This window comes from Trichoderma gamsii, assembly GCF_001481775.2.
Source record: "Trichoderma gamsii strain T6085 chromosome Unknown Scaffold_51.2, whole genome shotgun sequence".
Taxonomy (NCBI): Eukaryota; Fungi; Ascomycota; class Sordariomycetes; order Hypocreales; family Hypocreaceae; genus Trichoderma; species Trichoderma gamsii.
Window position 1 is genome coordinate 179,626 of NW_020171388.1, and position 23,961 is coordinate 203,586.

At 47.7% G+C, this 23,961-nt stretch overlaps 10 protein-coding genes across 10 annotated transcripts; 6 read left to right on the forward strand and 4 right to left on the reverse strand.

Moving 5' to 3' along the window:
* Positions 1-143: 143 nt before the first annotated feature.
* TGAM01_v209811 (hypothetical protein) lies at positions 144-497 on the forward strand (the record flags this gene model as incomplete). Its single annotated transcript, XM_024550641.1, has 1 exon — positions 144-497. A coding segment is annotated over one exon (354 nt), but the record flags the coding sequence as incomplete, so codon positions are not given.
* Positions 357-1,460, reverse strand: TGAM01_v209812 (acetyl esterase; the record flags this gene model as incomplete). The annotated part of the gene is made up of 2 exons (XM_018808598.1): positions 357-459; positions 544-1,460. The coding sequence occupies 2 exons, from the start codon at positions 1,458-1,460 to the stop codon at positions 357-359; spliced, it is 1,020 nt and encodes a 339-aa protein (XP_018658139.1).
* Positions 1,461-2,447: 987 nt separating this feature from the next.
* On the reverse strand, positions 2,448-3,406 carry TGAM01_v209813 (dienelactone hydrolase family protein; the record flags this gene model as incomplete). Its single annotated transcript, XM_018808597.1, has 3 exons — positions 2,448-2,967; positions 3,044-3,116; positions 3,169-3,406. The coding sequence occupies 3 exons, from the start codon at positions 3,404-3,406 to the stop codon at positions 2,448-2,450; spliced, it is 831 nt and encodes a 276-aa protein (XP_018658138.1).
* Positions 3,407-7,625: 4,219 nt separating this feature from the next.
* Positions 7,626-8,159, forward strand: TGAM01_v209814 (hypothetical protein; the record flags this gene model as incomplete). Its single annotated transcript, XM_018808596.2, has 1 exon — positions 7,626-8,159. One exon carries the CDS (start codon positions 7,626-7,628, stop codon positions 8,157-8,159), a length of 534 nt encoding a protein of 177 aa, XP_018658137.2.
* Positions 8,160-8,681: 522 nt separating this feature from the next.
* TGAM01_v209815 (hypothetical protein) lies at positions 8,682-10,016 on the reverse strand (the record flags this gene model as incomplete). Its single annotated transcript, XM_018810929.1, has 1 exon — positions 8,682-10,016. One exon carries the CDS (start codon positions 10,014-10,016, stop codon positions 8,682-8,684), a length of 1,335 nt encoding a protein of 444 aa, XP_018655847.1.
* A 2,383-nt stretch (positions 10,017-12,399) lies between these two features.
* Positions 12,400-14,321, forward strand: TGAM01_v209816 (LysM domain-containing protein; the record flags this gene model as incomplete). Its single annotated transcript, XM_018810930.1, has 9 exons — positions 12,400-12,439; positions 12,561-12,615; positions 12,681-12,935; positions 12,991-13,164; positions 13,242-13,328; positions 13,369-13,641; positions 13,735-13,794; positions 13,948-14,093; positions 14,287-14,321. The coding sequence occupies 9 exons, from the start codon at positions 12,400-12,402 to the stop codon at positions 14,319-14,321; spliced, it is 1,125 nt and encodes a 374-aa protein (XP_018655848.1).
* Positions 14,322-17,299: 2,978 nt separating this feature from the next.
* Positions 17,300-18,007, forward strand: TGAM01_v209817 (hypothetical protein; the record flags this gene model as incomplete). The annotated part of the gene is made up of 1 exon (XM_018810931.1): positions 17,300-18,007. One exon carries the CDS (start codon positions 17,300-17,302, stop codon positions 18,005-18,007), a length of 708 nt encoding a protein of 235 aa, XP_018655849.1.
* Positions 18,008-18,553: 546 nt separating this feature from the next.
* Positions 18,554-19,647, reverse strand: TGAM01_v209818 (hypothetical protein; the record flags this gene model as incomplete). The annotated part of the gene is made up of 3 exons (XM_024550642.1): positions 18,554-18,648; positions 18,717-19,037; positions 19,098-19,647. 3 exons carry the CDS (start codon positions 19,645-19,647, stop codon positions 18,554-18,556), a joined length of 966 nt encoding a protein of 321 aa, XP_024404625.1.
* A 1,206-nt stretch (positions 19,648-20,853) lies between these two features.
* Positions 20,854-21,660, forward strand: TGAM01_v209819 (hypothetical protein; the record flags this gene model as incomplete). Its single annotated transcript, XM_018810933.1, has 1 exon — positions 20,854-21,660. One exon carries the CDS (start codon positions 20,854-20,856, stop codon positions 21,658-21,660), a length of 807 nt encoding a protein of 268 aa, XP_018655851.1.
* Positions 21,661-22,372: 712 nt separating this feature from the next.
* Positions 22,373-23,664, forward strand: TGAM01_v209820 (histidinol-phosphate aminotransferase; the record flags this gene model as incomplete). The annotated part of the gene is made up of 2 exons (XM_018810934.1): positions 22,373-22,446; positions 22,512-23,664. 2 exons carry the CDS (start codon positions 22,373-22,375, stop codon positions 23,662-23,664), a joined length of 1,227 nt encoding a protein of 408 aa, XP_018655852.1.
* Positions 23,665-23,961: the final 297 nt, after the last annotated feature.

A 23,961-nucleotide genomic window follows, 5' to 3' on the forward strand; every position in this document is an offset into this window, starting at 1 on the left:
ACCGCCATCCCAATCAAACGATCATTCAAGCTCCTCGGTACAATTTTGGCCGGGCTGCTCTCTCTCACTCATGTATTTACAGGCTGGATTCAAGACACTCAGTAATAGCGCCAATCTCTTAAAAAAAAAAAAAAAAAAAAAAAAAAAAAAAAAAACAAAGGCTTACACATCCAAGAGTAATATCTGCCGCAAGCCAACGTAATATCCTTCGTCATTGCAACCTCTGGCTGATTATATGCTACAGATACACAACTAGCTATAAAACCGTTTTCCAAGTTTGGTCCCAGCTAACATTTCTCTCCATCCTTTTGTTTCCAATTTCTTTTTGCCATGTTTCGTTCTGCCCATTGTTCGTACTAGTGATACGACACGCCGTATTTCGACTTTCCTTCCAGAAGACTGATGAATTCGTCGGCTACGTATTCGCATGTCCTCTCAGATGGATGCACCTCGTCGTACCTATATGGTTTATGTCCAAGTTAGAATTGAACCCATAAGCATAAGTGCCTCGCACCACGATAGAACAAGTAGGTGTACACGTACCACACGAAATTCGACTGCGGTTCAGTCGATTGAAAGCAGCCTGAATCTCCGCATCCCCTCCACGAGCTGGTAATATTGACAGGCGCAGTGTAATACTTGGTCGGATTCGCACGCAACTCCAGCAATAGAGAGTACACGTCCAAAAGACTGACTGTCGCACCCGGCCAACGCTTCTTGATGAGTGCATTATACGGCGCTCCCGTGGCGAACATGGTGTTGGCGCTGGTCAGATACTCCTCCATCTTATACTGCGTCTCTGTAGTGTTGAAAGACTCCTTATTTCCCCAGTATTCATTGTTGCCCGTCCCGCCATTGGGAATGGAAGCGTACATAGGCCCAAATTGCAATGGAAGCACGTTGAGGAGGACGAATTGTCTGCCACCCAGCTTATACACTGCGTCAAAGGCTTTCCAGACACATTCCACAAAATCTGTGATTGTGGCTCCTTGAACTTGCTCCTCGCCCAAGAACCCGTCAATTCCAAGGTCATTGGTGCCGATCCACAGCGCGTAAACTGTGTTATCTGCTCTTCGGTCTGGATATAGCCCTTTGTACCCCAGATCTGTCTCGAACGCTGGTATCTCGTAATCCAGGATGGACGGGAATGGCCCGTTGATGTTGCTTAGATAGTGCTGGGTAACATTGTCCGAGCACATGCCACCTGCGACGGCATAATCGTAGAGCTTGGCTCCCGTTTTTTGCGCCACGAGCCTTGGCCAGGCATAGCCGCCCACCGAGGTTTGGTTATTCACAGGCAATAGCTGACCGGGGGGAGGCAGAGTGTTGTGGCTGAAGATGTAGTTCAAGCGTCCTTCGTCTGTATAGCTGTCTCCAAAGGTGACTAGATTGCTCAATTTTCGTAAGCCAGGGACGCTGGCAGCCGCCGCGGCCGTGGCGCATAACAACAATGGAAGCATCGCAAGTTGGATTTCTGGTGTAAGCTTCATGCGCCGGGGTCTGTCTGTTGCTACATAAAGACAAATACTATCTCATACGGACAAAGGGCAAGCGGGACGGTATTTATCATTGTCAATTTGCCTTGGACGCTCTTCAAGGAATATTCGGGCTTATAAAATTAATGCTCTTAGATTAGACATCAGCCGACGGTATTCATTTATTGATGATAGATCCGCCCACTTTGGAAGTCTACTGCACGTATACCTTATGCGACTACTAATAAGCCTGATCGTCCTGCATCCGGCTTTTGAATGCCGACATCCCCCAGATTTGTTCCCCGCGAAATCCTTCCCCGCATCGCGGACCCTGGGCCTATGGAAGGGCATGCCGAACTCTGAATATTTGAGATGATTTGTGTATTTCAAGTCAATTTGCGTATAATAACCCCTATAATCTTATTATTATTGTACAATTGGGCGATAGGGCTTTCTACATTATATAGACAGCGTAGAATCAATTTACCATTTCCAGAGGACAGATCGAGACCCTCAGCGCCAAGAGCAATATGCAAAATGACACCATCATCCACCAAACTATGGCTGATGTAATTGCCGACGGTAATAATAATCCCTCGTCTTGCATATGCCGTTCTAGGTTTCCGAACCTCTTGCCTATTTTGATGATATGGAGTCTCGTGATATATACACCAGCTTATACAATCCCCGAATGATGCTCCGAAAGTAGTTCATTGGCTAAGGCGGCAATAGAGTACACCATCTCGATGTGCTAGTGGCTTGAAATATCTATAACCGGGTAGCTAAGAAACATTTCGAATATATCCATTTCGGAAAAGAGTCAGTCTTCGCGAGAAGTCGTCATGAAGTCAGCTAGATTGTGACCTCTCTTTAAATCAAGCTGATTGAAAAAGTAGCGTGTGGTAAGAGTACTAGTAATATGTGTGTATATGCGTGAATATTCGAATAGACGACTCCCCTCCTCCGAACTGCTTATGTAGAAGTTTTAAAGTGAGCATTGAACCACGCAATGCACTGATCAGTCGCCTCGTCTGCCTGCTTTACAACGTCGTCAAACTTTTGATCTACCCTAACACAGAAGCCATGGCTACAGTTAGGGTAGACCTTCACCTCTCCTCGAGCTGACTCGGGCTTCGCCTCAACGATGGTCCTGATATCCTCAGCTTTCTCAACCGGAAGGTTGGAATCTTGATCGGCCAAAGCAAATGCTACTGGCAGTGTAAGGCCGTTAATGTCGGCGGGAAGGCTCAAGAGAGACGGGTGTCCGGTAAATCCAGCATCAATCAGCGGCCGCCCGTCGATTTGATCGCCACGGCCCAGCAGCACGACCTGCTTGCCACCCCAGCAGAAGCCAGCAGCGCCGACTGATTGCGAAGCGCCTTCTTCTTTTCGCAGCTGTTCAAAGAAGCCCTTGACTCGAGGCCATGCTTTGGAAGGCCAATTGATCCAGAGAAAAGGAACTATACCACTTATAATAGGGAACAGGTGTCGGCTGGAATACAATTTAGCGCTGATATACTTGTACTTGTTTCTCATCATGAGGTTGTTATGAAGAGATTAATACTTACAGCTTGGTAAAGATTCCAGCATCGCTTCCCATGACCTTCATGCTGTCAAGCAAGTACAATGGTGCCGAGTGACCTACAGCTATTAGCCTTTAACATGAAGGATGGCGATTGAACTCTGAGCTTACCTTTCATAAAGTCGGGAGCATACACCTTAAAGTCTCCCTTGTCGGCATAGCTATCCGCAAGCAGCCTGATGTTTACAAAATCCCATCCAAACGCATCTGGAAGAATGACCACGATGCCTTTGGCAGGCCGTCCATCAGCTGGATTGACGACGTATGTGTCCAGTCCGTAAGCTTTGGTGACTTCTCCGCGCGGTTGACCCTCGTGGACGGCACCACTGTAACAATCTGGGCATGACATTTTGCTTGGACTTCTGGTGTTGTGATAGTGTCGACAGAGATGTTGCTGCTTGTATTGCTGGCTTAACAATGGATGTATTTGCGTCAAAGGAAAAGTGAGGTGAGGGGCAGTCAAATCACATGCATAAAGATTGTGATAAGAGATTTGCCAATTGTGTCAATGCCGGCTAAACGCGAAGAAAACGAATGGATATCATTCAAACAGAAATCATTTGCTGCTAGTTCAATTGATGAAAGTGATGATCAGGTTGGTGGGAATAGCAGCTTTAAGCATCTGCAAGTGCGGTGGAAAAACGCGTAAGGGGCGAGCCAAAACATGTACTCAGCGCAGATTCGTGCCCGATATAGATAGCACCTTTAAACAGCGTACCTACCTATCTGTATACATCCGTCCTTGTAAACGTATATCAAGCTATGCAGTGAGGGAACAGCTACGGCGTTAAGAATTAAGCCCGACAGGAATCTGTGCGCAGGAATTGTATCCTGTCAAGTGGATATAGAAAGATATAGTATGTATCAGAGAGTGAATAAGGGCATACAGTCGAAGAAATACGCACAGTAACTTGGAGTAAAAGATTATCCTGCTGTATGTGTATAATTCAGCGATGTGTGCTAGCAGTTTGCCGGGCTCGGCATTTTTGATCACTGCTGGCCATAATCGAAATAGCTCTGGAGACGATGATACCTATGTCCAAGTTTACTCTTAAGATAGGCCTGCCTTTTGCCTTCCATAGACCCACTTGCCGCTTCCAACCATATGAAGAGATTCAGTTCAGTCATATCATCCTTGTATATCCCTTCTTACCCGTTGCTTGTTACTTCTGTGAATACGCAATAAAGCGGAGATCAGCCCCTTCGGCGCAGCCTTATCGGCCCCGAAGTCACAATTCTATGCTATTCATCACCGAAGTGGTCTGACCAATAATACAGCGACCGAATACTGTAGCATCTGAAGATTTGGCTGTATGGGCATATGGACCTCGAAATATGTTAACTATAGCGAGCTAGCTGGCTACTATTCTTGGTAATTGGTGATCCCCGGGGGCTAATTCGATTTCTGGTCAATTGTGCGAGAGAATGCGGTATCCTTGTACCAAGCCTTGCGTGCTGGGATAAGCCAGTAGGTAGATTAAGAAGCCAGGCTTTGTTCCTTACCTAGACGACACGCTGCATCTGACTACATTTCACTCTGTTTACCTACATCTCATTGTTAGTACAGACGGCGCCAATGAGTGAGACCAAGATACCTAGTCTAAGGAGAAAAATAATTGCAGCAGCAGCAGCAGCAGCAGCAGCAGCATTTATACTAAGGAAAGAGCCCCATCAAAACAACTTTACCTCAGACATATAATTAAGCCATTGAGGCTGAGCAATCCTCACCTTTGCCGCTCGCTCAGCGATTTGTTGTCTTGCGAGACACTTCGGCTCTGCTTTTAGACAAAGAAGCTGCTTTCAGTGATATTATTCGGATAGTAAATGTATGCATGTGGACTTTCACCCGAACCAACTTGTGCGTCTAAGCTTCCGAGCCTATGCCATCTATAACTTCTTATCATGCCATTCATATATCAAGTTCAACTTGTCATATGAGTGACTTCGTTGTAGATTGTAATTTACTCTTTTTATTTAGGCCAAGCCTATAAGCCAGCGGGTACCCGGCTTGGCTCGTACATGCTGAGCGAGATTCACTTAGCGAAGAAATGAAAGGGGTGAGCTCCTATAGTGACCACGTTTTGTTCCTGCAAATCTGAATGAAGTAAACAGATACTAAGGAGCAAAAACTTGATCAGAAATTGGGAACTGAGAACAGAGGTATTGTTGGTTTTACAAAGAGTGTCATTATGCTCTTGGCTGTAGGTATATAGCTGTTCTCGATATATGCCATGCAACTATAGCAAGCTAGCTAGCTACTATTCCTCGTAAATGATGGGGCAATTTCGGTTATCAGTCTCCTGGGCGAGGGAATGTAGTATACCTAGGCAGAGTCAAGTTTATTTAACAACCCTGTAATTAATTCGGATTAGATATAGGTAAATTTCCCCTAATCTCGTAATTATTACAGTGATAATTATAGACATAGTAACTATATATCTTTATTAAAATTTCTCTTGCAGAGCGTGACTTTTTATTATTCTCTAGGCGACTAGTCCAGCTATATATTTTCAAGTTTAGCTAGTATAAAAGCCACTTAACAAAACGCGCCGCCAGCAAGTCTATCTATTTATTTGCTAAAAGGAAAAGGATTGGGAGGGGGAGTAGAGTTATTCTTGGGATTCCGGAAAGTAGCAATACCCAAAGAAAATTTATCATCCGGTAGCCATATTAATATCGCAGATTATACCGTAGATTAGCTAATAGGTCTCGCCATTGTGTTCATGTGCACCATACAACTTCCGAATGCTTCCAGATTTGTGATAGACAAGCCCATTTTCACACACCATTGCTGTCCAATCTGAATCATATATCATTCCTTCTGGTCCGAAATCTTGCCATATGCATATAATGAAGCGCTCTGGCGAAGCTTGTATCGAATAATCCGTTCCACATAAACCACAAGAGAAAAACTTCTGAGTATTTTCGGCGGATAGAGCTATCTCAAAAGCATCATCGATATTCTTCTTCATCCCGTAAAGTTCGCATATTTCCAAGGTGGAAATATGCGAGCATATCTCTAGAAACCGAATCGATTGTTGAGATACCTTGATTTGCCCTTCAACGTAAGTCAGAATGGATAGCAGCAAATATCTTCCGTTAACAACCTTAGGGTAAACCGAGATTTGCGCTGAGATGCCTTCGGCTACATCAAAAATCCCTTTAATTTGGCCATGATGTGGTGTAAGGAGTCTTTGAAGATACTTCTGATGCCTCCGTTTTATATTTTCCATTCGCGTGTATTTGAGCGTAAGTTCGACATGCCTATGATCTGGATAATACCCAGGCCAGCCGACTTTACATGCTCTGTATCCCTCAGCGGTATCCATTCCATCTTGACACAAAAGATGACGGGATCTGTCATGTAATGGTGTATCCCATCCATTAATGTGATGAAGCTTGCAACATTTGACACAAACCCATCGATCAGGCAGATACCGGGCGAGTGCTGTGAGGTATGGCAATTTTTCCTCCCGTGTGGCTCTGGCTAGGTCTCTTATATCTCCCTCTTTAGCCAAAAAGTATTCGTGAGTGATCGCTCGCAGGGAACGGCAGGTCTGGTAGACAAGGAGCTGAGAATGGTAAGGCAGGAAGGCCAATATTTTGACAAGTATCTCGACCGGTAGCTCAAGGATCAAGGAGTTTGTCTGAGGTTTCCCCCATATAAGGCGGACAAGGGATTGAACAATCATGACGGAGAGTGCTTCTGTTCTTGTCAATATTTCAATGTGTCTCGGGGGAAAAACATAAAGGGAGAAAAAGGACAGAGTGTTATGAAGATTGATGAGCCATTTATAATACTTACGTGTGGGTTAGTACATTGCCCAATTCATGCTGTCCATATCTGAGTCACAGAACAAGCGCCAATCTATATAAGATTTATCCGGCTGGAAAGTGGCACTTCTAGTCAATCCTATTAGACCGAAAGCAAAGTTACACAAAAACTAAATGCTAAGGCTTCTTAGGTACCTAGGTATACTTATTGTAGTGGACACAGAGAGGCGATATATGCGACATAGATTCTTTGGCGCATCAATAAAGTTTCATTTACACAGGAAGTTGGAGGAGCTAATGAATGTCACCTAATGCCTGATATCACACGAGCATAATGGCACTCTACATAAAAGCAACAGCGTCTCGTTTTTTTTCCGTTACTGAAATTTCTGCGTAAGCTTTGGATATCGTGGGTCTCAAAAGATTATCTCCTCCCCAAAAAAGAAGGAGGGGGGAGGGGGCCAAATACTTAGACTTACCGGTACGTCTCATAAACTGTCCTCTGTACTTGCTGAATTGTATGGCTGAGTTGGTCGCCCAGAGAACAATAAAGAGACACGACGCATGGTTACTGTGACAGTTGCTGGGTATACACAAACAAAAATAAATACAGGGTTTCTAGATAAACCTAATCGTCTGTTTTGAAAACATATGAAAAGAATAACACGTAGACATGGGAAGGTGTAATCAAGTGGAACTATGAGTATTTTAACCTGCTTTGTTCGCTCATCATTTTAATTTTTGTTTCCTTTCTGAACCAGTCTCATATCTTTTCTCAATAACCATTACCCATTATGTCTTCCATCGCCGCAGATTGGGCCGGCGTCCTCATCAACTTCTGCAACCTCGCCGTCAACGTCCTTCGCCTCCTCCCCGGAGAGGAACCAGTCCGAAGATGGTTCCGACAAATCTTCGACCAGCCAACGACAGGAAGCGGAGATGCCGAGATGGGCCAGAGGGGCGATTTTGATGAGGTGCGTCGGTCCAGATCCAGAGCAGATGCACGCGTGCGTGCCCCCCCTGTCGTTACCGTCCCCCCCCCCCCCCCCCCCCCCGCTCCCACGGCTGTTCCCGCTCCCCCTGGGGTCATTATCCTCCCCATCTTCATCTTCGTTTCCGCTCCGCCTCCGCCTCCTCCCACAGTCCTTACCGATCCCCGTTCCCGTCCCCGTTCCCGTTCCCGTTCCCCTCCTCCTCCGCCTCTTCCCACAGTCGTTACCGATTCCCCTCCCCCTCCCCATCCCCGTTCCCCTTCCCCCTCCCGTTCCCCTGACATCTTCTCCTCCTTCCCCCCTACCCCAGCCGTGGTGAGCACAGCGATTAGATAGTAGGCAGCAGGGCGCCTTCAGCGATAACGACATTTTAGATGCCGCGCGCCGGGGCGGCGTTAAACAAAGCCGGGGGGGGGTGGGCGGGCGCCCTTTTCTATACTAACTTTTCAATAAAATGTTGCACTCTGAACTGGAAAATAGTGGCCGTACGAGACGCTTTCGGCTTGATTTAGGGGAAAGGAAGCTGTATGTATTGATATTACCTAGGTAGATAGTATATATCTACGTGTGCACTTTCACCTGAACTGACTTGTGTGTCTGTGGTATATGTGTAATACTAAGCTTGCACGCTGGGAAAAGCTAAAGAAGCCATCCGAGTTTGAGACGGAACAGAGTACATGTAAATAGAGTGAGCATCCAGATGGCGTCTAGGTAGCTGGCTCTGGCGGTAGTATCTCTACAAGGTTGGCAGGCTCTGTTCCCGGACGATATGCTGGATATGGCGACATTTCACTCTGTTTGCATCTCAGCGTTAGTATTTATGAGACGGCGCGAATGAGTGAGGCTAAGATATCTAGTCTAAGAAACAAACAGGGGAAGAATCGTACTGACCATCATTTCCGCTGGGCCTCCTTTCACCAATTTGTATCTGGTCTCCCAATCTTCGCTTTTGGCAAGGAAACAGTAGTATAGCCAGTCAAAGACTTTGGGGAGTGGGATTGTAATCTCCCCTTCGTAGCTGGCCAAATCTCCCTCAGATGGGATGGGTATCGAAGCGTCATAGTCTGGATTAACAGCTCTTATAGAAAATGTAGACTGCCATGGATCTGGTTCGCCCTGAGCTTTCGGTTGATACTCGACCTCTGAGGAGAGAAGCGCTTTGTCAAGAGCCGCTTGATCCGCTATTAGAAAGCAATCTGTCGCTATGCCAGCGGGAATCTCGCTCTGCTCTCGCATGGCCTTGAACCGCTGCCGCAAAACATGGACACCTGCTCCCTCAAGTGATGAGTCACTGACTAGAAGCGGTTGATGAAGAGAGCAAAAATTGGACGCCCTTCTCCAGCCTTTATAGAGCTGTGCATCCTTATTACAAAGATAAGCCCATTGAAACTCTTCCCATTCATGTTCAGTTCCTTCGCTGTACGCTGTCCGGAAAACAACAAAGCCCCATCGCGACAACTTTGCATCGGACATGTGATTAAGCCATCGAGGCTGGGCCGCCCTCATCTTTGCGGCTCGCTCATCGATTTGTTGCTGTCTTTTTCTTTTACGTCGCTCTTCTATCACGTCGTCGAAATCGTGATGGCGGTGTTGCGCACGGCGCTGTATCTCGATATCTTCTTGAGTGTACAAGATTTCATCCACTTGACGGGAAAGCTCCATGTCGTCTTCAACAAGGTCGGACTTCCAAAAACTGGGTTTGCCACTAGATTCATCCCGCTTGGTAAACCCGTAGGCGAGAATGTCACACTCGTCTTCCGTCAGGGTGTCTGGATTGGACAGCGCCTTGTGTCTGAGCTCTTCCATCGTAATGCCAACTTTATCTTTGCACAAACGGTCTTCTTCGTCAGGTGGAGGTTTCTCATAGACTTGGTTCTTGTCAGCCCGTGTAGCAGATGATGGATCTGCTATGATGCGTAAATAGAGTGCCTTTTCCTCAGGCGACAGCCTGGTGGGAGGACGATTGGCTATCGATGTTTTGATAGCTTTGCTAAACTCTTGCTCCCATTTTGCTGTCGACTCTGCTTCTCTTTCTTCAACTAGTTTTAAATATCGCTCTCTTTTAACATCTTCAAACGCTTTGGCACGGACGTCTGCACGGCGCGATATCTCATCATCATGGTCATTCGTCAACAGTGCAAACACTTGACTGGCAAGACGATGCTCGTCGTCAGGGAGATACTCTTTCCACATTGGAGGCCTACCGACCCTTGGTCGATTCCACTCATACAAGCCATTTGATTGCAGACATTTATCTCACCGCATTGCATGTATAACCGGTGCTGGCGCGTTTGAGTGGCGGCCCGTCCAACGTTGAGTTCAGATACGTCTCATTAGGCACTGATAATCGGATAGATTCAACGCTACTCTTGATGTAGCCTACAACTTGCACGTGAAAAGCCAGAAAGAGGCCAAGAGCAAGCAAGAAAGGCAGCAAAGGAGCATATCGAAGACGAATCGACCGATGCCGCTCATCCATCTTGAAAGAGGATGCCAAGTGGCAGGAAGTAGCGTTGAAGGATCTGAATAAATAAACAAGAGAATGTATTGTTTCAAGACGTTCAGCAACAGAAGTATGGAAATTGATGATAGAAGCTATTAGTGCTCCGTTCAGAATTTTAGATACAGACCTTTTAAATACAGCCCATGGCAGCTAACTAATAGACTCTTCCTATCACAGAAGCGAAGCTATTGAACATTCTATGGATTCCAGGAGAAACAGCAAACGTAGAGGCAAATACTCCAGCCCTGAAGCCGTATCCTGAGACAAAGTTCTGTGTGTGACAAACGACTTGGCTCGAGCACATTGATATCCATGGTGCCTGTTCACTTTGCTTGTTTCAGGACGTCTTTTCAGTCCTGTCACGTCGGCCAATATGATGTCAAATGGATCGTGGAGACGAAGATTCTAAAGGCGAGTGCTGGCTATCAATTCGATCGGGAAGACAGAGGCTCAAATCAGGAAACCTTGACTATTCCGTAATTCGATGACATGGATTGTGAAAGAAGGACAGCGGATAACACGGCTCCGTACAAATAATTCTTAAGATGCTAAATATAGGAAAAAGCTATCCAGCGCCCCAGTTGGATTACAGTACTCAGCTTTAGCTTAATATAACAGTTGGTCAATTTGTAAACTCCTGATATAATCTAACTTTTATGTATATTTAACAGAGATAGTAGGAGTAGCAAAAGCAGTAGTAGTAGTAGGAGCAGCAGTAATGTTATCTATAGTACCCTATACTATAGGTAGCTGGGGTACTAGACAACAGAGTCAGGGTCCTGAATTCTTTTCCGGAAACATATCGGTTTGTTTGCTTGGCCTTCAGCTGGCCGGAACTCTGCATTAGCGAACTCCTGATGAGACAATGGGAGTTCTACGCGGACTAAAAGCCCTTGACCGCTTCACAGGTGGTTGCTTTGGTATCGTCATGATTCAGTACTATTCCTCAAATAACCAAACAATTGTTCTTATATCTGGCACCTTGTTTCTATTGATAACGCCGAAAGCTCAAGCCAGATCTGTAAAAAACCTCATATCTAGACTATAGCCCTTGTTTTCCTAGCACTGTTCATCATAAGCACTAGTAGAGGATGCGCACGCAACTCCGTAAATAGAGCAACGGGCAGCCTCGAGTCTCAGGTCATTCAGTAAACAGTCTAGTTAGATTGCCTACATGTAGATTGCTTAATCTGGCTGTTTCATAATATTATGATTATTAGAGCATTATAGCTGGGTGTCCGATCATTTGCTACGATATACTCGGTTATAGATACGCGGCGAAATCAAGTTCTTCTACATCTGTTACTGTGCCAATTTTCACTATAGTTGATGAGTTCATTCACTATGATATAAAGGGAATTTGTGCTATATGCTAGGCAACTCATCTTAACGATTATTGATCTGATTACAAGGTATGTTGTGAAAACCGAAATAAAGGTGACATCCCAGCTGCAAATGCATTTTTTACACTTACAACTAAGCATGTGTAGAAAATTGCATTTTGGACCTTGCTTATACAATGTATATCTTAGCACAAGGCAAGTAGCCACGTTTTATTACCATCATTAGCCTTTTGTGTATCTGAACGAACTTTACTTCTTCAAGGGCTGTAAAGCGTGCAAGGTTTCTCGTATACGGAGGGGTCGGCCTCTGCTTTACGGGAGGATGCAGCGAAGTGAAACTTGCAATCAGCTATCATCAAGCTTACCGGCACTCTTACCATGTCCATATCCGCATGCTCAGCTGTCATGTGCTAGTCGGAGCGCTTTGTATCATTTGCGGTCGCTTGTTTGCAGTAATACGAAACTCTTCGACAACAAACGCAAGCGCACGAACCAGTATGAGCGTACGGACCAGCATCAGCAGACGTAAGAAAATGAATCAAGCATTTGTCTGCCTCTTTTCGAGGGTTCTGGCTTTTGTCTGACATTTCTTCTATCTATTCCTCTCTTGCATATCTAAAATCTTCTACCAGTCTCTCTATCTGCTCCTCTCCTGTTGTCCTAAATCATCTCGAAATCTGCCCCCTTGTCTGTAAACATTTCTCAGTGAGGTGAATTGGAATTATTCAACATGCGTTGTTCAAGATTTCTCTCACTCTACGGCTTTGTAAGTGAGCTCACCATCTTTCGACAGAGGGGAAAAACTTTGTTTCGAGGGACTAGCTGCAGCTGTTGGTTAACACTTGGGTTAGCTATGGAGCTAACTCTTACACTCGCTGGTGCATTCTCAAGTCCTCTCCAATCTTATTCAGCTTGAGGCCCCGGGAAAGTTTTCGCCGTCTTGCAGGTATGTTGACTCCCCGCTGATAGAAACAACATGGCTTCAGAACGCTAAACGCATCCGTATGACAGTGCCACGTTTAACCAAAGCATTGCGTGCAGCCTCGCCCTCTCTCGTGTCGCATCAGGATCCTTGATCCCCACCGCGAACGATCTCCCAAAGATCTGCACTGACGCCTGTTTGAGCGAACTGAAGAGCTTACGGACGAAGCAGCTCAAGGCTTGCAATAGCTCAGACGTGGCAGTTATCGAGGGTTTGGCGTATCCTGCGACGTATACTACAGATCTTCTCTTATATACCTACAACTATGCGTGCATGAAGAGTTTGTGAGTACAGCGACGATCGCAATGGACCGATTTCAACTTATACATGAGTGTTTAGAACTGCGAGCGATTACTGCTTTCCAGCCTTCTGGGAGTGGAATAATGATACCACAGCCGCGACCTCTGCTCAGCTATGTTCAGACTGCAATTTGCGAATCCAGCAGGCTCAACTAGAATCGCCATTTGGATATGACGATGATGCGGCCAGCGATTATGCATCACTGACATCTTCGTAAGTTTCCGTGGATCAAGCAACAGAGAGATCATTCAAGTAACCAGTCAATAGATGCAAAGTTACAAGATATCCAGTCACTTCTCCATCTACTTATACCTTGCCAAGGACGACGCAACACGATTCGACCAGAGTGTCTACTACCATAGCTGCTACACCTTCCTGTAAGTCAACTTATACCATCAAGAAAAACGACACTTGCAGGTCCGTCAGCGAGTCCCAGAAGGTGGCAACGTTTCATCTCATGCAAGCCAATAACCTGCCTGGATACTGTTCGCAATTTCCTCGGACGGGAACAAACTTGTGCATCCCTCAAAGCTGCAATCTCTACACAGTGGCGGGCAATGACACTTGTTACGGAATTGCCCAGGCCCACAATGGGACATTCTCTGCCACTCAACTGATCTCTTGGAATCCCAACATTAACCGGCAGTGTTCGAACCTGAACCAGATCACTGGATATCAGATCTGTGTAAGGTATGTAACTGTTGGGCTTTTCTTTTACTGATTTCATTTTCTCAATCTAGGTCTACCATCTGTTAACATGTACTCATTCAATTGTGTTTCTAGCTTCCTAGGGCCACCAAGTGTCGTTGCAATCGGAAATGAGTCCATCACAGCCCCATCAGCGTAAGTGTGATTTTGAAACTCTCCATCGGCCGGTAATACGCCCACGCGCTGGTTTACTAAGCCGTGCATTATTTAGAGCAATCCCTACAAATCTGGCTACAAATACAACAACGGACTGTAAGTCTGCTTTCTGATTCTATTTTCGTTATAAAGCTTAACCATCTCAACTATTTTCTTCTTCCCAGGTGGCAAATACTACCTGGCTGTCGACGGCGATAGTTGCGCAAGCATATCCATGGCCATGGGCATTTCTCTAAAGGACTTCTTCTTCCTAAATCCCATGATAAATAGCACATGTGGTAATTTATGGCTTAATACATACTTCTGCGTCGAAGCCGTAGGCAATATCGCCACGTATTCCAATTACAATCAGTAAGTATCCATTTCAACCTCTCAGCTTTTCATTCTTCCATTCAACGTCTCCCTATACTTTATGGAGGCCGGCAGAATGATGTCTTCTTTATACTCACACATCTTCTACTATAGCCACAGCATGGGCACCAAAGGAGGCCCTTGCCATCAACTGAATGCTCCCGCAAGCTGTTTTGTCACCACGTGGACAAATACATATAAAACTATGCAGCCCTTCACTTGGCCTGCGGTTGGCCGACCTAAAACGAAGACCACCGCCGCCTTCCCGAAAGCAACATTGATGAAAGACCTTCCTTTGGCGCCTGGAACTCTAGATTGTGGAAGTTTTACTCAGTACTATAATTCTTCGCGTCCCGACATCAACCAGTGTGGCATGATTGCGTGGGTCTTTACATGTAAGTAGTTTCCTGCAAACCGATACAAGTGGTTCACAAGACTGACAGTTGCCCAATTATGCATCTAGTCAACGTTACCGACTTTGTTGCGTGGAATCCATCTCTCTCGTACAACGCGAGCGACCGTTCCACCTGTGTTCTTTTGCCAGGCTATCGCTATTGCATGGGGGGGCCTTCGGCCGCAATTCAAGCATCAAGCCGCGCTTCCAATATTCATATCAGTAAATTTACTACTAGAAATATCAGCGTGTCCTCGGCTTCTTCAACTGTCACGCACTCTCCTAATAGTTCGTGTGGTGACAAAGGGAGTGAGTAACTTCAAAACTGCGTCGAGGGCTGGCTGTTGCACTGGCCTTGTCTCGTCCAATCTGTTTCAAAGACAAATACTGACTTGAATCATGGAAGAAAACATTTGCGAACCTCCAAACTGCTGTAGTGCCGACGGGCTTTGCGGCAATAACACCCGCTTCTGCGGCTCGGGCTGTCAGCCTGCTTTTGGGGTTTGCCATACTGGCTCTGCAACTCCAAGTAAGGTAGTCCGTTGGCTGTAGAGCTTTCAGACTACGCTAGATCAACCTTTGGCTATCGCTGATGGGAGTCAATAAGTTTATGTGGTATGGAAAGTTTTGTACTTTGCTTTGGATAGAACGACGTGTGGAGACTGCATTTTGTGCTTAGCTATACTCGACACCCTATTCAGAATAAGCATTGAAGTGGAAAGAGTTTATTTACCAATATCACTGGGCCTGAAACGATATCAATATTGCTGTCACCTTTTGTTACGCTCTCTCGGTTCTCACGTCGGTTTTGGTCAGTTTGTGATATATATCCCCGGCACAGTCGTCTTCTTTCCAAGACTACGACACAAAAAGATACCAACACTCACCAGCGCCAAGACAGTCACGCAAGATGTAATGCTCGAGCTTCAATTTGATCCCCTCACAGGAAGTAGATAAAATACCGCTTCTGTCCCAGCTGCTATATGTAGGCTAGAGCGGCGTCCAGAGGCGTTTTAAAGTTAACGTTACAAGAGCGGTCGGAAGACGTGAAAGACATGCGTCTCAGACGTCTCAAACGAATTTAGCATTCTTGGCGCGCATGGCAAAACAAGAAAATAGCGCGGCTGGGCATCGATAGTCGGTTTCTAAATTTCAAGCTTCTTTCTATATTAGGCAGGCCGGCTATCGCTTGTTGCGATGTCCAAGGGAGTTTTGTGATACAACCTACACGTAGCCAAAGGTGCTTTCCACACAAGCCGTTATCTTAGAAACCACAGCGTCGTGCTCGATATGGATCAAAGACCATCACAAGCTGCGCGACACATATCCGCCAAGGACAGCAGTAGACGTACCGTCTTTCATATATCCCACCCTCTTAGATTCTGTAACGTATGAGATTATGATGAAATGCTCAGCCAAGACGCCGAGATGAGTTGAGATTATAGTAGTCTTTCTCATCTCTACTTGTCGTATATCGTAAAGGCGTCAAAAAGGTAGGTGCTTCGTATAGGAACTTTGGAGAGTGCGCTGATTGATAGGCACTTGGGCATGGGCCCTGTACATGTCAAATGCATATTTATATATGCGACAGAAAAAGGCTTCCTGATTGGTGGGATCGTAACTGTCGGTCCGAGGCTCCAGATTCCAGCGCGGTCCTATTCTATTTGTTTCATGCGCGGCAAAACTGTGTAGAAACATTCTACAGCCTTGGCGCTCAACCCTGGCATTTTCATTTCCCAGTAGAGTGCTTTCTCTGAGTGATTTTGGCTAATACCAAGGCTACTCGTTAGATGACACGAAGAGGAGCCCAACTTGTTGCTCATTGCATTGATTAGAGATGGCTATGATTGTTACATTCACTATCTACTCAATTTACTTATGCATGATGCTGGTCTATCAAACAATCGTATCTTGCAACTTGAACTGACGGCCTTGGCGCCTTGCTCTTTTGCGCTCCCTCGCGTCCCACCTGCGAATGCTGATTGCCAGTTGCACTCCAATTAGGACTGTTACGGTACTACGATGCTACCAATTTCCATGCTTGGGCAACGTGGAGAACTGGCAATATAATGTACGTGGATATGGAGCTATTTAGTCACAGAAACGCAGAGATACTGTGTGTAAATGGGGCTGGACATGCGCAACAAGCATCTCAGCCCCCTGACAATCTGTGTGAAACCAAGATGTTTCTTTTTCACTTCCATACAGATGAAGCCGTCATCCGTAAGTGAATTAAGCTCCTTATTGGACGGTTGTAACTATATTTGGTCTTTGTTTGACCGACGTTAAAAAGATCACCTGAGCAATTACACATATCACAACTATCCTGGTACAAAGTTCCCGCCCCTGTCTCGTTGCACAATGCCAAGAAAGCAATATGGTAGCGCCTGGGCATGGTAGTATCGAAAGCCCGAAGTAATGTCTCTGCTATTCATGGAGCAACATCAGCAACATGCCTGTGACAAAAGCAGAGAATCTCGCGATGTAACCGCGCGACTATATCTGGCTAATACATCTTTCTGAATAGGTTTTACTCGATAGGTTCGCCGAATAAGACTGGTGCCCCCCAAATTGTATGGTACCAAGCATCGAATGATACTTAAAGCTCGCCTGTCTCTCTCGTTCCAGCTCTCCTCTTGGTCCATCTCACCAGAGTCTCTGACACCTCGAGACAAAAAGACAAAAAAAGAAATCCCATACGCTTCTTCTAGAACACGTTTATTAAAGCTTTTTACAACAATGAAGCTGCTCGTCTCTATCCTTGGCCTTGCTGCCCTAACTCAGGCTCATATGGAACTGACCTGGCCATATGCCTTTCGTTCCAAGTTCAACCCCAACGTGCCTGAGTCCTTGAAAGACTATAGCATGACCAGCCCTCTCCTGGGTAGCGGAAGCAACTATCCTTGCAAAGGATATCACGTCGACTTCAACAAACCCGAGGGCAAATCGACCGTTACCTGGCAAGCCGGAGGCACCTACAACTTTACTCTCTCCGGTTCTGCTACACACGAAGGCGGCAGCTGTCAAGTTTCGCTGTCCTACGACCAAGCCAAGACCTGGAAAGTTGTCCACTCTTGGATCGGCTCGTGCCCTCTCACGCCTTCGTGGACTTTTACCCTCCCCAACGACACGCCTGCCGGAGATGCCCTCTTCGCCTGGACATGGTTCAACAAGATTGGCAACCGAGAGATGTATATGAACTGCGCCCATGTTACAATCCTGGGCCGCAGTGGCTTTGACTTGGACGAACGCAGCCCGTCTGATCCCTACAGCAGCCGCCCCGCTCAGTTTGTTGCTAATGTCAACAACGGTTGTGGTACTCTTGAGGGAAAAGATGTGTTATTCCCTAACCCGGGCCCGGATACTGAACTGAAGTCTCTGGGGACCGCTCCACCAACTGGCAGCTGTTCTGCTGGAAAAAAGAGAGCCCGGCCGTTGGCTGTCTGAAACGTTACGATTATGCATACCATGTCTATGCTGGTGGCGATGTCGTGGAAACTTTGTAAAGCAAAGGTTGACGAGTGGACATATTCAATTCGATCTATATTTTAAATCAGTCAATAGCTGTTGTATATATTTAAGAAAAGCTTGTACATAGATAACTTTTATTCGATTGCTTGCTACGATCCATGTGAGATGCGTGTATGGCTTTGTTCTACAATTTACAAGTAGATTACCAAATGGATACGGCATGGATGAAGGCTATCTATGAACACGTGCTCCTTATTGTCCCTAAAAAAAGCAACATTGACATGAGAGAAAATATAAATGACATTCACACACCACGTATAGATCAACATCATGTTCTATCCTATGCATATAACCTATCGCTTCACCCAGTCCCATTCATAAACCTTCCAATTCCAATTCCAGATCCAATGGTCGCCAAATTTGTTCCAATAAAAAGTCAAAGGGGTATAAGAGAACTATATATATTTTTTTTCCTTCTTTTTGTCGCGTGTGTGCATGGTTGGAACCTCGCAATCGCTGTTATTATTTTCCACTCGCAACAACCACAGCATTCATCTCAATGGGATCACTTGCGCCACTGGCATTATCCCCATGAGGACATTTCAAGTCTTCTTCATCTACCATCAACAATGTCAGTAAAGAAAACTCATGGATTCACAAGATTGATCAAGCAGGAAAGCCGCACCTTCAAATCCCAAGTCAGAAAAGCTCACGTCGTCAGCAGCCAAATTCAGCGCCGTCGACCCAAAGCCGTAAAAGACGCTGAATAGCTGGGCCAAAGAAATGAAGAAGGGCATAAACTGCCCCGGCGCGGCCAGGCTGTGCACGCCCGAGATGTGATTCCACTTGAGCGCCATCTCGACGTACACAATGGCGCCGATGTTGACCAGGAAATCGAGCGGCCCGTAGTTCATGGGGTTGTCGTCCTCTTTGGACCTGCCGCTGCTTTTGTCGTTGAATCTCTTGACGAAGCTGACTCCTCTCACAAAGGTGAATAGAATGATGGCTATGTTGCGTGTGTTAGTAGCACATCCAAGTACATTCAATCACGCATAAGAAAACATACCTCCAAGGTAAAAGAGGACCGAGACAACTCCGCCGATAATGGCAAACACGGATCCCACCTTGTTAAGGGTGCGGAACCAATGCCAGATGCTCACCTTGGCGAAGAAGAAGGCCTTGTCGTCGTGGCACGTGTGCGGCAGCGTGTCCATGCCATGCCACCAGAACCAGGCAAACAGCGCAATCAGGCCGCCCACCTCGAACGTGTAGATGAGCGCCGTCGTCTGGCCCTTCCAGTACGGCACGCGGCAGACGCCCACCTGGGCTAGCAGCAGCGTGAGGATGGGAAACACCTCGACCGGCTGTAGGATGGTGGTGCCGTCGGGCTGCACGGAGGAGCCGGCGGCCTGCTGCAGGAGGTTGATGAGGACGATGCCGGTGGCCAGGACGAAGATGATTGTGCCCTGGCCGAGGGAATCCTCGGTCTTGAAGATGGCGCTGGCGAGGCCGGAGAGCTGGACGGTGATCATCTGGATGTAGATGCCGACGCGGATGCCCAGGCCGTAGAGGTCGGGGTTGCCCTGGACGGGGCAGTCTGTGATGGTGGAGTTCATGGGTACGATGCTGTCGTATTGGCCTGGAGAAGAGGCCGCAACGGAGTTTCAAGTTTCAATGTTTTGTCGAAATTACTCGATCTTTTGGTGCTGTAGCAGGCTCCAGCGTGGCTTATATGGAAAGAAAAGACGATGAGACCTAGGATCGGCCATGCAACGAGACCCAACCCCAGCAGCCCCCGATGCTGTGGACATGGCCCCATGTTATCATCGCATAGATATCCGTACCTGGTTGCACATCGCCAACGCAACCTGCCGCCATAGCCACCCGGCCAGGCAGCCTCTCCACAGGACTCGAGGCCTGCATGTGAGGCGAGTGTGCCCCGGGCGCCTAGTAGTGCCAGAGAAAAGCACCACTATTCCCAATGTCTCGTCCCAAGGCGGCCTCCATTCTCAGCCTCACTTTGGCCCTCTTCCGACTCAACTAACCCTCCCCTCCGCTGCGGATTCTCGCTTCAGCTGCAGCAAAGCTACGACTGTTCGAGCTAGCAATGCGTCACATGCTGTAAACAACAAGTAAGAGAGCGAGAGACAGCAGCTCTGCAATGCCAAAAAACCAACTGCTCTAGGGCCTCCTCTTCCGCCACCCCTGTCCGCTGGTCTGCCTAACCCATTTGCCCATTACCGCCATTGGCCCAAGCTGTGGGACTATTCTGCGTGGCGGAGGCGGTTCGGGCCTGCACCACCCACACGTCGTTTCTGTGCGGCTGTCTCAAGCTCGTAGAGATCGGCTTGAGAGACACAGGGCGGTGATGGTATCGAGTTTAGCGTCTGCAGAGCTGAAAACATGATGGGCATGCAACTGGAGCTAGTGACTGTGGGCGAGAATCTGCCAAGACGAGGCAAAGCTGCAGGCAGGTCTGGTGAGAAGAGCAGCACTGCCACCCGTTAGGATGGATGGGACTGAGCTTCTTGGGGTCAATGGCCTGGAGCTGGGCTTGCTCGCATATCTAGCGGCTGGATCCGCAACTTAATCGTGGCCAAGATTGATACTAGTTTGTGTTGCCTTTGGCGCAGTATATTGCATGTAAGCGCGTGTTATTTGGCGCTTTTTGGATGTGGTATAAGAAGAATTTGTGAGAGCGTTGGTTCCTCCAGTTTGCCTCTGATCTGCTCTTCCTTCTTTCTGTCTTCATCCTATCATCCTCAACCCACAATATATTCAGCGTATACCTACTACACCACACGCATCCATCATCGCCCAACATGGCGACTCAGTGCCCCAGCGGTAACTCTGATCTCTACGGCGTCGGCGTCCGCGTCGGCCTCTACGCCCAATGGGTCGCCACGCTCCTCGTCACCGTCTTCGACCCCAGGACCGAGAGCACGTACCGCATCGCCAACCTCATCATCCAGTGGTCTATCTTCCTGGGCCTCTGCACGCAGTCCAGCCAGGGCGACCCCGTCGTCGGCGCCATCATCACGCAGTATCTGCTCTTTGGCTCCCTCTCCAGCGTGACGGGCGACGGCATCAAGCACTTTAGCCACTTTTCGGGCATCTTCCGCGTCGTCTTTTACACGGCCGTCGCTGCGTACGGCTGCTGGTTCTGGTACAAGGGCATAGACGTAATGTCCATCGAGGGCTGCCCGGACATTGCCTTTTTCCGCGGCGTGACTATCCACGGATGGTTCCGCACGCTGGGGAAAGTTGTGTCCGTCTTGGGACTTGTGGTTTGCGTGTGTTTACTCTTTTTCAGCGCCTATGCGACGGCGAGGAGGTTTAAAAACGGCTTTCGGGATGGGTTTGGGCGCAGAGACAGGGTCCGCCCGCGGGTTGAGCTGGTGCTCTTGGTGCTGTCGATGGCCTTGATCGGTGTATCCATCTACTTGGTGGAGCATCTCATCATGGTCAACGACGTCGATGGAGTGGGAATTGCTGAGATCGGCACGGTTGGCCAGCTGATTCCGCTGTTGGCTGGTGGGTTGGGATGCGCAATGAGCATCTGGAAGATCCTGGTGCACCGTCTGTTTTTGAGGAAGAGGTGCTGGTTCCTGTTTGGCTATCATCTGTAATGGGTTGCTTTCAAGTTGTTACTCTATACCATGTTTCCCACTTTTCCCGTTTTTTTTTAACAGCTTCTTTTTGTCATGAGCCAAGTAATGAATTAGATACCAATGTTAGGTTAGGCGTTTTTGGAATATGGTTAGGATAGAGACGCTGTCACGATGGTTTGCGAATACATAGTATCGAGTACTTTCATCTGTTAGAAAGAATAGACTTCATGTTAAGTCATTATACAACTATCAAGTCGGCTATATGCGCCATAAGCCTACCTGCGCTTTCACACTAAATAACAGCGCTATAGGCGTCTCTGATGCCGACATCATGTTCAGTCTTGTCTCTTCTCACTTATCATAATAATAAGTGACTCCTCGAACTTCTTTCCTTGAGTAAAACTCACTTCATTGACTCATCTCCTCTCCGATATTCTCATACAAAAAGAACTTACTCCCGGCTTATTACTCCAAGCTTCCACCCGCTCTCCGGATCGCCCTCCGGAGCCACTCCCGCCAGCCCCACAAAAAACCGCCTGTCATCCATCTCCGGCGTCGGGGCCGCTTATCGCTATCTGATTCATAACTTTTGACTCGCGCGGTTCTGATTCAACTTCGACTCATCGCAATCACTCTCGCTATTTATTCCTTCTACCCTCCCGTCTTTATCACAACAAAGCCTCAGTATCGTCAATTGAGTCAAAGCATCCATAGAGGCACAATCTCCAATATGTCTCCCTTCAACCTCGAGACCTGCGCTCGACCCAACATCCTCGCCCTGCAACCCTACCGTTGCGCTCGAGAGTCAGTATCACCCTCCTCTCCTCAATCTCAACACAACTCACAGCATAGCTAACATATCTAAACAGTGACTACAAAGACGACGGCACAAACATCCTCCTCGACGCAAACGAAAACGCCTTTGGCCCCTCCCTCGACGCAGCCTCCATAGCCGCCTACTCCTCCTCCTCCTCATCATCAAATGACACCAACGGCCAAGGCATCGATCCCCTCGGCCTCCACCGCTACCCAGACCCTCACCAGCTCGACCTCAAACAGCTCCTCTGCACCCTGCGCAACACCCACGCCCACACGAAAAAGACCCTCACCCCGTCAAACCTCTTCGTCGGCGTCGGCAGCGACGAGGCCATTGACGCCCTGCTGCGCTGCTTCTGCGTCCCCGGCAAGGACCGCATCCTGACATGTCCCCCGACATACGGCATGTACGCCGTCTCCGCGCAGGTCAACGACGTTGCCATTGCCAAGGTGCCGCTGCTGCCCGCGCCCACCTTTGGCCTCGACGTGCCCGCCATCTCCGCCGCGCTGGCCGCCGACCCGTCCATCAAGATTGCCTATCTCTGCTCGCCGGGCAATCCCACCGGCTCGCTGCTGGCCAAGGCCGACGTCCTCGCGCTGCTCAACCACCCGACGTGGAACGGCGTCATCGTCCTTGACGAGGCCTACATCGACTTTGCGCCCGACAACGCCTCCCTCGCCGAGCTGGTGACCGAGTATCCCAACCTCGTCGTCATGCAGACCCTCTCCAAGGCCTTTGGCATGGCCGGCATCCGTCTCGGCGTCGCCTTTGCCCCCGCGCCCATTGCCACGCTGCTCAACAGCCTCAAAGCGCCGTACAACATCTCCAGCCCGACCAGTGCCCTCGCCCACTCCGCAGTCAGCGCGCAGGGCCTCTCCGTCATGGAGTCCAACAGGGCCAAGATCATTGCCCAGCGCGACAGGATCATCAAGGAGATTGCTTCAATTCCCGGCGTGGGCCGTCTTCGCGGAGGTACGGAGAGCAACTTTTTGTTGTTCGAGATGCTCAATGCGCAGGGCCAGCCGGATAACGCCGTTGCGCTGGCGGCGTATGAGAAGCTTGCAGAGACAAAGGGCGTGGTTGTTCGATTCAGAGGAAAGGAGCACGGATGCCTGGGATGCTTGAGAATCACGGTTGGCACAGAAGAGGAAGTGACGAGATTTTTGGAAGCGCTGAAGAAGACGTTAGAAGAGGTAAGAGCGTAGATGAAAGTGTAGACGTTGTTAGAAATGGAACTGGGAGGATAGCGTTAAAAGACAAGACGGGGTAAACGGAAAAAGATGATTACAGATACCATTCTAGCATAGAGTAGGGAAATGGTCAAAAGCGATCTCAAATGATATAAAATTTCTATATCCATATATTTGAAGTAAAGTCGTCAATTCGCAACGCAGCGCCCATGTGCTCTTACTGTTTCTCGAGAACGTGTATACGTACATGTACTCTATCAGCACATTATTTACAAAACCAATTGTACACTATATACAAGAATCAAGGCCCTT